This window comes from Stenella coeruleoalba (genome assembly GCF_951394435.1).
Source record: "Stenella coeruleoalba genome assembly, chromosome: 19".
NCBI classification, from domain to species: domain Eukaryota; kingdom Metazoa; phylum Chordata; class Mammalia; order Artiodactyla; family Delphinidae; genus Stenella; species Stenella coeruleoalba.
The window spans coordinates 37,054,528-37,067,274 of NC_137165.1; the positions used below are offsets into that span (position 1 = coordinate 37,054,528).

Below are 12,747 nucleotides of genomic sequence, written 5' to 3' on the forward strand. Positions count from 1 at the left end.
TCTGCTTATTCCAAGCCTGGGGTCCACTGGGACAGGAGCTGGAGTCGGAAGGAAGGATGCGGCCATGGGTCGTGGCTGCTCTGTGCGTGGGGAGAGAAGGGAGGATGAGGCCAGGGTTGGAACTGGAGCGGCAAAGAGAAGAGAGGGTGGGGGTCTGCGAGGACCAGGCCCCGGTTCTCCTGCCTTCCCCACCCTGACCCTCTGAGTCCAAGTGCTTGGCACTGGGGCCCACACACCTGGCACTGCTGAGCACCCCCCACCACTGCCTCGGAGGGGCAGACAGGTCTGTGTGCCCTTTCCCATCCGCCCCCCTCACCTGCCCCAGCCTTGAGACGGAGGCCACCTTACTCCCAGAAAAGAGGCTGGCACTGCCCAGCCGGACCCACCTGTGTGGGCCCTCAGTGCTGGTCCAGGATGAGGGGCACCCGGGCGCTGTCCACTTGCGGGGGCAGCCGCTCGCCTGTGCGCACATTGAACATGGGCAGGGTTGAGAGTGGCCGGGGCACCTCTCGGCTAGCTGCCATCTGTCGCAGCTCCTCTGTATTCCCACGGATGGTGCAATGGTGGACCATCTGGATACTGGGGACACAGGGCCAGCAGAATCATCAGCTCTGGGAGTCAGCACCCACTTTGGGGTCCAGCCTGGCATTATCTCTGAGCCACCCTGAAGTCTTCCCCACCTACAATGTGTGGGGAGACACACACGGGATGGGTGGGGGAGGACAAACAGGAAGTTCTATGGTGTCAGCTTAGTGTCCAGTGGCTGAGGCATGGGGTCTGGGTGCAGACATCCTGGATTCAAAGCTGTGTGTCCTTTGAAAGTTGCTTAACCACTCTGTGCTTCAGTTTCCTCAACTGTAAAATGGGGATAATAATAGAACCTACCTCCTAGGATTGTTTTGGAGATGAAATGAGAAAATGCAGGCTGGGTGTTTAGAAAAGTGCCTGGCACATGGTAAGAGTTCCTAAGATACTAAGACATGAATAGATACCTACAGTGGTATTTATTACCAGAAGCCAGTGTTTGCTGGGCTCTATATTGTTTTTATATTCTGATGGTGATCCCCTGTGTCCCTTCTGGCAATCAGTTCCCTCTTCTAATATTCTCTCCCAGCACCGAACCTCCCTCCCCTCCCCGTCATCCCCATCTTAGTCTGGCAAATCTACCTCCTTCACCTTTTCCTAGATTTGCCCAAGTTCTTTCCTGCTGGGCTTTGACTGCCTATATTTTGGACCCTCAGACCTGGGCTCCACTCCCTCTGTAACTTGACCCCCTCCCACCCTGCCCCAGGCTGTCCCCAGCATTGCTTAGCTCCAGACACACACAGAGTCTTGCTTCCTGTCTGTGTTTCGGACCAAGGCTCCTTGAGGCTGGAATGAGGTCCCACCCTCACCGGACTGGAAGCCCCAGCAGCGCCCAAAGGACTGACTACCACCCCCTTTAGTAAGTCCTACCTGAGCTCTAGCTCCAGTTTCCCCTAAGAAGGCTGAGCCTTCTTCTCATCTGACGTTCTCATGGGCTTGCTTTCTGCTGTCCAGGAGCAACTTCAGTTCGTTTTGAGAAGTAGGGTAGGGCAGCACAGTGGTTAAGCATGAGAACCTGCTTTGGGTCTGAGTGTGAGTTCCACTGCTTACTGGCTGTGTTACCCTGTGTAAGTTACTTAACCTCTCTGTGTCACCATTTCCTCGACTGTAATGCAGTTGTTGTATGAATTAAGTGAGTTGATGCAGAAAAACATTTACATCTACTAGTCAGCATGCAGCAAAAGATAGCTATTATTGTGGGGAGACTTCCATGGCTATTATTATCGTTGGTGCTGTTTTATTGTAGTAGGCCCACTGATAAACTTGGCCTCCGGTGGAAAGATGTTTCCGAGCCCTGTTACATGAACCCACCCACATTTGTGGGCTCAGCCTGGAGACCTTTTCCCAGACTACCTGGTTGCTGGGTCAGACAAACAACAGGGACTTTTCAGTACAGACAATAAGAACTGGTTTTCTTAAAGGGGTGGGGGCCCCAGGCAGGGTGGAAGCAATCCTACTTACTGCTGGATTACTGATCAAATCTGGGAGGAGGAAATGATCCCTACCCATGCCCGTGTCTCAAGTCATGGACACAGACTCCAGCTAGAGCCTGAGAGATCAGACTACAGAAAAGTTTTTCTAGCTTCCTACTGAATGTGCCGGGGAGGGTCAAGATGAGCTATTGAGTCTGGAATTTGGCAAGCAGAGTTGTCCAAAACACAAGTTTCCATTAGCAGGCAAGGGGAGGCTGAGAGGGGACGGGAGCAGGAAGCGTGTGGCAGCGGAGGCAGCCTGGCAGGTAATGATCCCTCCGGTGGGGGAGGCCTTAGTTGATGGGCCTCCTCCCCAATCCCAGCCCCACATCTGGGTCTCATTACTCTAGTAACACACACAGGTGGAAAAACGTTCTGCGGACAGTTTTCCAGAGCAGCAGCAGAAGTCAGACCCGCGGTGCCCTCCTCCGCAGTCCTTCCACATCAGCACTTGGGCAGAAAAACCAACTGGCAGGCATTCTCCCTCTCCACACACACACACACACACACACACACACACACGCATGCACGCACAGCCCCTTGAGCCCTGATTCTGACACACAGATCACAGGAGAGGGTCATTGGGCTGGAGGTTGGGCTAGAGGATGTTCTGACCAATAAAATCTGACGTAGGTGAAAAACAGGCAGCAGAATCACAATTTTGGATCATTTGAAAAATGAACCTGAACAGGCAGAAAGAAAAAAAAATAGGATTTTGTAGAAATAAATCAACACAAAATCCAAACCAACAAGGGCTGATACCGTTTGCGCAAACACACAGGGTAAAATTGGTTATTGACTCGAAACTGATGGAGGAAGCATAGTTTCCTGACACCAGCAGAGCTAGAAAGTTGACCCAGGAAAGGCAGACCTGGTGGAAGTAACTGGCCAGAAGAGAATCCCCGCAGTGGCAGGAGACGACACTCATCAAATTTGGCACAGGCCCCCAAATTGAGAAATAAAATCCTCCTTGTAAAATTTACATAGAAAAATCACTGATCCCAGTGGGGGAAAATTCTACCAAATAAAAATGAAAGCAGAAAAAAAAGCAAATCTTTTTCATTGCTTTGTGTAAAAAGTTGATCAAGGAATTAAATCGACTTAGATAGATCAAGGAATTACATTGATGTTCACTCAGGAACATTTATTCCCCATAAAAATTCAAAAATGTTGGTATAATTCCGATTCTAAAAATGTATTGTTTAACCCAATGGATTTATATGGTGGGGTCAAAATGGGGGGGTTAAGGCGCCCTAGAGTCAGCTGGCGAGAACATACACACCCCGTGGGTCCACCTACTTGGCTCACTCGGCCACAGCCCTTCTCCCCAGGCTCCCTGGCACGTCAGATGCCCACACTACCTGGCGTCTGCCCCACCCAGGGGGGAACAACGGGGCTCCTGTGACCCTCACAAGATTCTGGTGACCTCACAATGCTCCCCTGAGGTCACCACAGGGATAACCTTACCACCCTCTGCACCTGAGGCACAGCTCTGCTGAGGCCAGCGTGGGTGACCATCCTTAGCCCTCCTTCTGGCCACCCAGGGAGGGCAAGGCTCCGGCCAGAGCCCTACAGGGAAGCCTCTGAGGGAACCAGGAACTGGGACGCACCTCCTCCACCGAGGAGTAACTCAGGGGAGACTTCCAGCCACCATCCTGGAGGTCCTCGCACCCAGTTCCCTTCACGGGCCCCAGGAAGAGATGAAGAAAGACACTTCGCTGCCACCCCCATCTGGGCCCTTGGCCTCAAACAGTGCCCTGGGTGCAGTCCAGCAGGCCAGCACGTCCGGACTCCCGAGCAAGAGAGGGACTGGGTGCCACGCCTCCTCCAAAACCCACCGGAAGCCCAACATATCCAAAGTGATCCTGGGGGTCATGGCGAGCAAGGGGGCGCGCAAGCGCGTGTCCCTGGCTACCCTGAGGAAGGCCGTCGGCACCAGCGGCTACATGACCCGCAGCGCCTGGCGCTTCAAGCGAGCACTCAAGAGGCTGGTGGACAAGGGCATACTCAAGCAGGTGACAGGCAAGGGGGCCACAGGCTCCGTCTTCATGGCCAGCAAGCACGCCTCCAAGTTCAAGCCCGAGGCAAAGAGACGGCAACGGCAGCGGCAGTGGCAGTCGGGGCAGCGCCGGCCTGGGCAGCGCCGGTTGCCCATGGGCTCCAAGCAGGGGCACAAGAAGCTCGCCAAGGGGGTTCGCAGGGCGGCCAAATGCTGCCACAGTTAACCAGGAAGGCTGGGCAAGCAGGGAGGGCTGCGAGGCCCGCCACAGGCTCAGTGCAGTGGGGATAAAAGGAGCCTAACGTTTCACACCTGCCTCCTGGAGTCTCTGGGGTTCAAGGGAGAGGGACAGAAAGAGGTCTGGAGGCACAGAGGACAGGTAAGGCCATGGGTGGGGAAAACCTGGGCAAAATAAGAGTGAGATAGATTTGGGAGGGGCTGGAAGGATTGAAAGCACCCAGATATTAGCTGGTCCAACCGCATCATCTTGCAGGTGAAGAAACTGAGGCCAGAAAGAGTCACAGTAACTGTGTGGCAGAAAGCAGCCTAGAACCCAAGTGTCTGACTCCCAGCGAACCGTGGTTGTGTGTGTGTGTGTGTGTGCGTGCGCGCGCGCGCGCGCTGGAAGCCTTTTAAGTTGCTTTCTAAAGTTGCTTCTCAAGCCCTTTCTCCCAGGGTGGCAGCAGATCCCTGAAGCTTGGCTAGGTCCCCTCTCCTGTCCCACTTTAGGCTCCTCCATGGAGACCAGAAAATGAGAAAACCAAGCCAGGACAGGTCGGGCCCAGCGCCCAACCGGCCGAGGGCTGGAGCGCACAGGCCGAGGGTAGCTTCATCATCCCAGAGTAATTTGGTTTGTCTGCTGCTCATGGAGGTTGGAGGGTCCAGCCTGCTAGTCTAGGAGACCTCCCACCCAGCCCCCAGATTTCCCCTACTCACTCAGAGGTGGCCAGGTCTCTCTTCAACCTGGAAAAATAAGGGAGGGGATTAGCTATTATCCACAACCCCTCCCGGTGCCAGGCCAGGCAAGGGGCCCTTCCTCCCTTCCTGGCTGAGGACTCTGCTCCCTGAGGGATCTGGGTCCCCACGTGGCACCAGTGCCACAAGGAATCCCACAACGTGAGCACCAGCCCCAGTGCCCTCCCTGCCCTCAGCCCCCACACTCACCGTCCCTCCCGCCGGCAGCACATAACGTAGGCCAGGAGCAGGGTGAGCAGTAGGGCCACCAGCAGGGGCACCAGGAGGGTGACCAGTGCGTCGGTCAGGAATTCTCGGGCTGTGGCCTCGGTGGGTGGGCAGAAGAACGGGTCGTGCTCCAGGATCCCATCACCTGGCGTGGGTACCTCGTCTGCCGGCTCTGGCACTGACTTGTCCACCTGCTCAGAGAGCCCAGGGCTGACCCAGGAGTGGATGGCCAGACACAGAGAACCTCAGGGCGCAGGGCAGGAGTTCTGGGGCCAACCTGCTCCATGCAACTGCAGGGATTCCTCCTGCCTGGCCTCCCCCAGCTCATGTGACCGAGCAGAACAAGCACTGCTCTAGGTGCCAGGAAAGAAATTCTAGGAGAGGCAGGACCGCACAACGGTTAGAGCACAGCTCTCATGTCTGACTGCCTGGGTTCGAATCCTGTTTCAGACAAGTGCTATGCTGCAATGACTTACCCCTAGGTGCCTCGGTTTTCTCATCTGTAAAGTAGGGACGCTAATAGTGGTACCTGTCTCCTGGGTGGTTGTGAGGATAAAACATGTTGATTGCATAGTGCATTGCCCATGGCAGGTGCTCAAGAATGTTGATTACCAGTTCCTGCCTGTGCTGTCGGTCAAGTCACAGGAAGGGTTCCTAGCCCTGGGAATAAGGTCTCTAGGGACCCTAGACCCCTCAGCTCAATATCCCAAAGAGCAGTAGTGAGCATCTTTGGTTTATAACATGGGGGTGAGAGCTATCTGTCCCTTATTTTAGGCCAATTTGCTGTGACACCTTAGAGGAAAATAGAGCTGTCACACAGAGGCCCCAGGTGGAGAAAGGAGTTTGGAACCATCCTGCGGGAGTGATTGTTCTAGCTGTTCCGTTGGGCACAGCTGGGGCTCCAGGAGCGGGTGATCCCTTGTCTGGATCATGGGCTCTGTTGCCCTCTTGTGGAAGAAGGTAGAACATGTGTGTGCGCACGCGCGCGAGTAGATAATTGAAGAAACGGAAATGGGATGGGATGGGGATGGAGGAGACCGTGATGGGGGCCATGCCCCGCCCCCACCCCTAGAACCAGGGTCCCTCCTCACCAACAACACGTTGCACCAGTCAACTCGGAAGTGAGGTGCCAAGGTGTCATAGCAGGACAGCAGTGGAGGCTGGCCCTGGGCACAGCGAGCTTGGCTGTCCGGGGATGCCACCATCTTCAGGCAGGTGGAGAAGGGTGAGGAAGAGCCCACCTTGATGTATACCCTGGGCCCAGACAGAAACCACTATCAGAAAATTGGGGGTATCACTGGGCACTGGAGATTTGAGGGTTATGGTCACCCTGAGATCTGGGGTTATGGTGAGAGTACACAGAGCACCCATCTTCTGGGGCCTTGGCCCCCAGGAATGTCCTTTGATGGATGGATCTATCATGTCCTTATGGGCACCAGGAAGTGCAGAGTTCAGGGTAACTAGGGTTTGGGCCCAGGAAGGGCAAGAGGGAGGAGATGAGGGGGTGGCCAGAAGGAAGTGGACAGTGATGTGATGCTGGGAAGTAAAGATGCGCACGGTGAGCGTGCAAGTGGTAAAGCCCCACTTGGAAGTTAGGGAGACCCATGTTCTATGCCCACCGCCTAGACAAAAGGCAAGCTGCCCCCTCCTCCAGGAAGTCCTCCTGGGCTGCATGCCTACCCTTCCTTGCGGCCCTCGATAGGAAGGGGAACTCGGCCCCCACGGTCCAAGGCAGAGGTGATGTTGAGCAGCTGGAGTTCCCCTGGCTCCCAGAGCCCCCCCAAGGCTGTGAGGAAACGGCCGGCAGGTGTCGAGGGCAGCACCTCCTCTACATCATGGCTGCGCACCAGGAACTCAGCCTGGTATGGTAGCAGGGGGCCTGGGAGGGCCAGGTGGGCACCTTAGGCCGCACCCAGCCCCCAGCCCTGCGTGGATCCTTCCTAAGCCTCCCCCCATCCAAGCTGGTCCCCGTGTCCCCTCAGCTCCCTTCCTTCCTCCCTAATACCCCCTATATCACAGACCTCAAACGCCCTTCCTCCACACCCACAGCCTCAATTACTCACCCAAGCCTCCACCGTCTATCAGCAGAGCGGCCGAGAATACAACTCCAGAGTCTTTCCAGGGTGCCCTGCTCCCCACTACTCACTCTACACCCGCCTTCCAGGGGAGATCCCCCAAGACTGGCATTGGTGGGGTAGGGGTGGGGCGGGGCTGGCGGTACCTTCTGGGTCTCCAATCAACAGCACCAGCCTATGCCGGGTGGTGTCAAAGCTGTCCCGATTGTAGGCTGTGACCTGGAGGATGGGGTAGAGGGCTGAGAGGTGGGGTTAGGAGAGAACCTAACCCCTAACCCCGGGCGGTGCGGCTGGGCCTGGCGGGAGAAGACTGAGATAGCCCACCAAATTAGAGGCATGTGAGTCACGTAGATGAGTGAACGCCGGGTCCCTGTTGCAAGCGACACAGCCCACTGGGGCCCCTACTGGTACCTCGATGACCTGGCGTCCGCGATCTGCTGGGGTGGGGGCGCCATAGAGAAAGCCAGGCTGGTGGGGGCCGCGCTGGGCGTAGCGGAGCCACCTGGGCAGGTCTGGGTGTCCCTGGAGGTGGGCGTGGTAGGTGATAGGGACGGTGGCTGGGACAGCTGGCGGAAGGGAGGAGAGGGGATTGGAGACACAAGAGGAGCCTTCACCAGCCCTGGGCCAGGCGCCCCCAGCCCACCCCGGTGCCCCTCAGGCCCCTCTCACAGACGACGAGCTCAGGAAGGTGCAGGAAGTTTTCGCGATCCAGGGTGTGTACAAAGACGCGGCCCACGAGCGGGTGCAGGGTGGTCTGCTGGGCCTCGGTGCGCCCCAGCCCTGCCAGGAGACCTGTGGGGACCCACGACCCCCAGACACACGGCCCAGCCTCAGTCCTGGCCAGGGAATAAGGTCCCCTTTTCCACCAGCCCCTAGTGGCCCTGAGGGAGTGGAGACATGTGTGAGAGGAGGCAGATGGATTTGCTGGCTCCCAGGCAGGATGGGTTGGGGCCCTGGCTGTGCCGCACACTTTAATCAGTGACAAGACCCAGACCTTAGTTTGCTTTGGATTCACGGAAGCCCCTCACTCCTCATTTTGGGCCTCCATTGAGGGTCACAATGGGCAGGAACTGATGTCTGGCTGAAAGGGGTGTGGGGTGTGTGAGTGTGTGTCTGTGTGTGCAAGTGTGTGTGTGGGTTAAGAGCACTTGGAAAAGACCCCCAAGCTGACTGTGGGAGGCTGGAGGGGGTAGGAGGGAGGGAGAGGTAAGGACCCCTCAGAGGAGGCAGGTAGCCATTCTGGGGCCTCCACCCACCTCCCCTAATATACAGAGGGGAGAGGGCCCACACTGGAGGCCACTAGGAGCTGAGCAAAGGGGAGCCTGAGCCCAGAGCCCCAGGGAGAGGACCTGCCCCAGTGACCCTCACACTCTCCCAGGGCCAAATTTAGCCTGGACCCAGAAAGAAGCCAGCCCATTAAAGGGCCCATGGCACTCTGGGCCTGTGCAGTTAGGCCCAGCCTAGCCTAGGACACCTTGCCCCTCAGAGTTCCCAGCCAGCACCCCATATCGCAGCTCCCAGCCCCAGTTCCCTAGAGCCCCATGGGCTGTGGAATTTACACCCCAAAGTCCCTGTGGCCCTTGCCTCACCCCGACCCCCAACCCCTCCCCTGAGGAACTTCTCACCTCCCCCCCAACCTGGACCTCTCCCCTGAAGAAGACCCCAACTTACCCACAAGGAGAGAAATCCAGATTAGCACTGCTGCCATGGCTGTCCCAACCTGGCCCTGCCTGTGAGTGACAGAGACAGGAGCAGGGAGCAGGGAGGAGGGAGGAGGGAGGAGGGAGGGGGAAGGACGGGAAGATGTCCCAGAGCAGCTGGGCCCGGCTTCAGCCAGCGGGACCCTCCCCTTCCCCACCCAGAGCAGGCACTAAATCTAGGGTGGACACCCTCCTCACAGGATGAGGGCCCTCCAATCATCCCCTTCCTAGGGCCAGAGTATATTTTCTAAACCATCAACCTGACTGCCTGAGGCCCCCCTTAAAACCCTAATGGCTTCCATCGCCCTGAGCTCCGCAGCGGCTGATGGCTTTCAGGCCCTGCCTGTACCTGGCCATCCTGTCCAAAATCCCCTCTCTTCCTCCTTACCCCCTCCCCGCACACACACACTACCCCAGGCTTCTGCCCTGCCTCCCTCTGCTGCCGCACAACCTGATCATCTCTCCTGAGTATACACCCCTTTGCACGAGCTCTTCCCTCTGCCTGGAGCTCCCTTCCTGCCCTAATCCTACCTTTCATCCTACCTTCTACTCACCTTGCAAGACGCAGCACAGGCATCCTCTCCTCTCTGAAGCCTTTCTGTCCTCCCTCCTGTGTGGCACAGCCAACCACACAGTGTTGCGGGGTGGCCTGGGATCTCATGATCTTTGCATCCCTGGACCTAGCCCAGGGCCTGGCAACTAGTAGGTGTAGGGGGCGAGGTGACAGCTTCATGAACAGCACGTGAGGGCACCCATTCACCCAGCCCTCTCCTCAGACTAGGCACCCCCAGCATGCCCCCCAGGTCCGGGAAGAGAGAGAGCCTTGGACAGAACCAACCAGGCAGAGACAGGGAGTAAAGGAGGCCTGCAGGCCTGGACATGAATCCCACCTTGACCCATTCACTGGAGAATATGGCCTTGAAAAATCATCTGCCCTCCCTAGGCTCTGTTTCCACGACTACAAAGTGGCAAGAACAGTGCTCTCCTCCGGGTGTCCTTGTGAGGAATCCACAAAATCGTGAATTGAGCGCATATTACAGAGCACCTGCTATGTGCCAGGCACTGAGGGGGCAGAGATGAGCAGCCCCTACTCAGGTGGAGCTCTCACGTCAGCAGGTGATGACAGCTGCCCTCTGCCTGCTACTGTGCTGAAGGTTTTACATAGATTTACATATAGTAACTCATCCCATCCCCACGGCCGTTCCATGAAGCAGGTATTATCTTTGTCCCCATTTTACAGATGAGAAAACTGAGGCATGAAGGGTGTATAACTTTCCTGAGGCCACACTATAGACAGCTGAATGCATGTAAAGACCTCAGCCCGGTGCCTGACTCAGTCCAGGATGCCGCCAACGTCCTTGCCGGTGGGGTACCAATTCCCCTTCCTTCCTGCGTCTGCCGAAGGATCTCAGTACAGGTGTGATGGAAGCGGTGTGCCCTTCTTTCCCTGGACCACCCATTCAGAACAAGCAGAGGGGCACTCTCCCCAGATGCCCTGAGAAGGAGGCAGGGGACTGTGGGTCCCAGCGTTCCAAAATCCTTGGTACCTGTGTGAGCATTCTTCCTGGGCCTTGAGACATAGGGGGTTGCCACCTCATCGCCATAGGCGAATGCCCCAGGCAAGGACATCTGGGACCTGCCCTGAGTCAGCCTGAGAGGGAGGGTGTTGGCCTGAAGATTGGGGTGACCGGTGGGCATGTTACTCAGTCCTTGTCCCTTCCTGTCTCTCCCCACATGACCATCCCACCTGTCCTTGGATAGCCAGCAAATTCCAGAATGAGTGTCCACTTAGGCTCTCAGACAGGGCAGGGTATGTCCCAGAGTCACCTTGGTACCTCTCTGCCTTCTCAGAGATGGAGGGCAAGAGGAAGAAAGGAGGCAGAGGAAAGTCAGAGGGCTCTGGGGGAGCAGGCAGAGGTGCCAGAGCCTGGCTAGCTGCCCAGGCCTCAGCCCCTCAGTGGCTCCATGTGATTCCCTCCCTCCCTGGCTGCTGCCTCTCCTGCTATTTTTAGAGCCACCCAATCACACCCTCAGCTGTCTTAAGGTGGCATTGCCCGAACCCAGTGCCACCAGGCCCACTGAGGCCAGCCTTTCTTACTGATCCTTCGCTCTCTCCCCAAAATCAAGGGAACCAGGGACTGGGCCAGGAGGCAGCTGGAAGTCCCTTGAAAGTCTCCTCTGCCCCACAGATGACCTCCCCACCTCAGAGCTGTCTGGATTGCAATCTGCTGCTATAACAGATTGAGTGCCTTCCGTTCCTTGAGGCTTAAGGGTGGTGGTGGTGGTGGGCGGGTGTCACAGGGTCTTTAAACCTATTCTGGAAATTTTAAAATAAAACTAAAATATATAGAATAATACAATGAGCCCCCGTATATCAATCAGCCAGCTTCAACAATGATCAACTTATGGCCAATCTCATTTCATCTAGAGCCCTCCCAGTTAATTTCCTCTGTCAATATTTCAGTGTGAATCTTTGAAAGATAATGACTTTTTAAAAATATAATCACAATTAAACTACCCAATGACATTATTTTACCATAAGGTTAATAATAATTCCTTAATATCAGATCTATAGTGCTCAACTTTCCAATTTCTCATAAATGTCTTTTTTTTTTTTTTACAATGTACTTGTTTGAATCAGGATCTATATAAGATGCACACATTGCAACTGATCGATAAGTCTCTTTGAAATCTCTTTAAATCTTTGGAGTCTCCCTCCAACTAACTCTCTGTCTCTCTCTGCCCTTGGGGTAACCAGGTCATTTGTCATGTAATTTCCCAGTCTGGATTTTGCTGATTGCATCTCTACTGTGTTCTTTAAAATATTCCTCTGACCTCTGTACTTCTTATAAATTGTATCTCCTGGACATTGTTTTTTCTTGTAAATTGTAGTTGGATCGAGAGTCCTGATCAGGTGTATATTCCACTTTCTTTGGCAAGACCACTTCATAGGTGGTCATAGGAGCCCATCTTGAGCTCCTGATTTTGTCCTATCCAGCTGAAGCACCCATCTAGGTGAACTGGAGGGTCAGTTCTGCACCTGGGTTTTTCTCAGCCTTGTCTCCAAAAGCCCAGCCCAGGTTCCCATGCCTCTGCTTTACTCCTGCTACTCCAGCCCTGACCTCAGCTAGCTGATTCTCTGTCCCTGCTGCTTTGCCTTCCGCACCTGTCTCCCCAGCTTTCTGCCCCATCTTGGCCCGTCAGTGTCTCAGTTTAATCCCTTGGGTCCTTTGTCCCTGTCTCTCCCCATCTCAATGAATGTTTGCTGAATAAATGAATGATTGATTGAATAATATATCATCTCCCCAACTCTCTCATTCCACTTCCGTCTCTATGAACCTGTTTCTTGATCTCTGAGAGCCATATTTTCTTCATCTGCATCTAAAACGGAGGGTTAGATGTTGGCATGAGGGACAAAGGAAAGGGATTCTTGTCATTGTGATCTGACTGTCGCATCTGCCTCCCAGACTCCACCCACATCTTTCTCCTGCATCCTCTTCGCCGCCTCCAGCACTATAACAAAGGGTGCGATCTGACGGTCTGCCACGAGAGGGCGCATTCGCCAGTTCAGGCCCGGACTTGCGCCTGCGCATTATGGGGCCCGAGCCGGGTGGCCCGTCGGAATGGCAACAGAGAGCCCCGCCCCAGGCTACGGATACGCGTCAGAGGTGCTTGCTAAGCTCGGCGGCTAGAGGGGGCGACGGAAGAGGGGACCCACGGCCTCTAGCCCTTGC

General features: G+C 55.6%; 2 protein-coding genes across 2 annotated transcripts; one reads left to right on the plus strand and one right to left on the minus strand.

Annotated features, from left to right (window-relative positions):
• Positions 1-398: 398 nt before the first annotated feature.
• SGCA (sarcoglycan alpha) lies at positions 399-9,036 on the minus strand (the record flags this gene model as incomplete). Its single annotated transcript, XM_079904339.1, has 9 exons — positions 8,985-9,036; positions 7,983-8,105; positions 7,725-7,879; positions 7,460-7,532; positions 6,919-7,117; positions 6,330-6,492; positions 5,221-5,429; positions 4,993-5,019; positions 399-579 (listed from the first exon to the last, which is right to left on the minus strand). Exons 1-9 carry the CDS (start codon positions 9,019-9,021, stop codon positions 399-401), a joined length of 1,167 nt encoding a protein of 388 aa, XP_079760465.1. The 5' UTR covers positions 9,022-9,036.
• LOC307177030 (histone H1.9-like) lies at positions 3,758-4,282 on the plus strand (the record flags this gene model as incomplete). Its single annotated transcript, XM_079903711.1, has 1 exon — positions 3,758-4,282. The coding sequence occupies one exon, from the start codon at positions 3,758-3,760 to the stop codon at positions 4,280-4,282; it is 525 nt and encodes a 174-aa protein (XP_079759837.1).
• Positions 9,037-12,747: the final 3,711 nt, after the last annotated feature.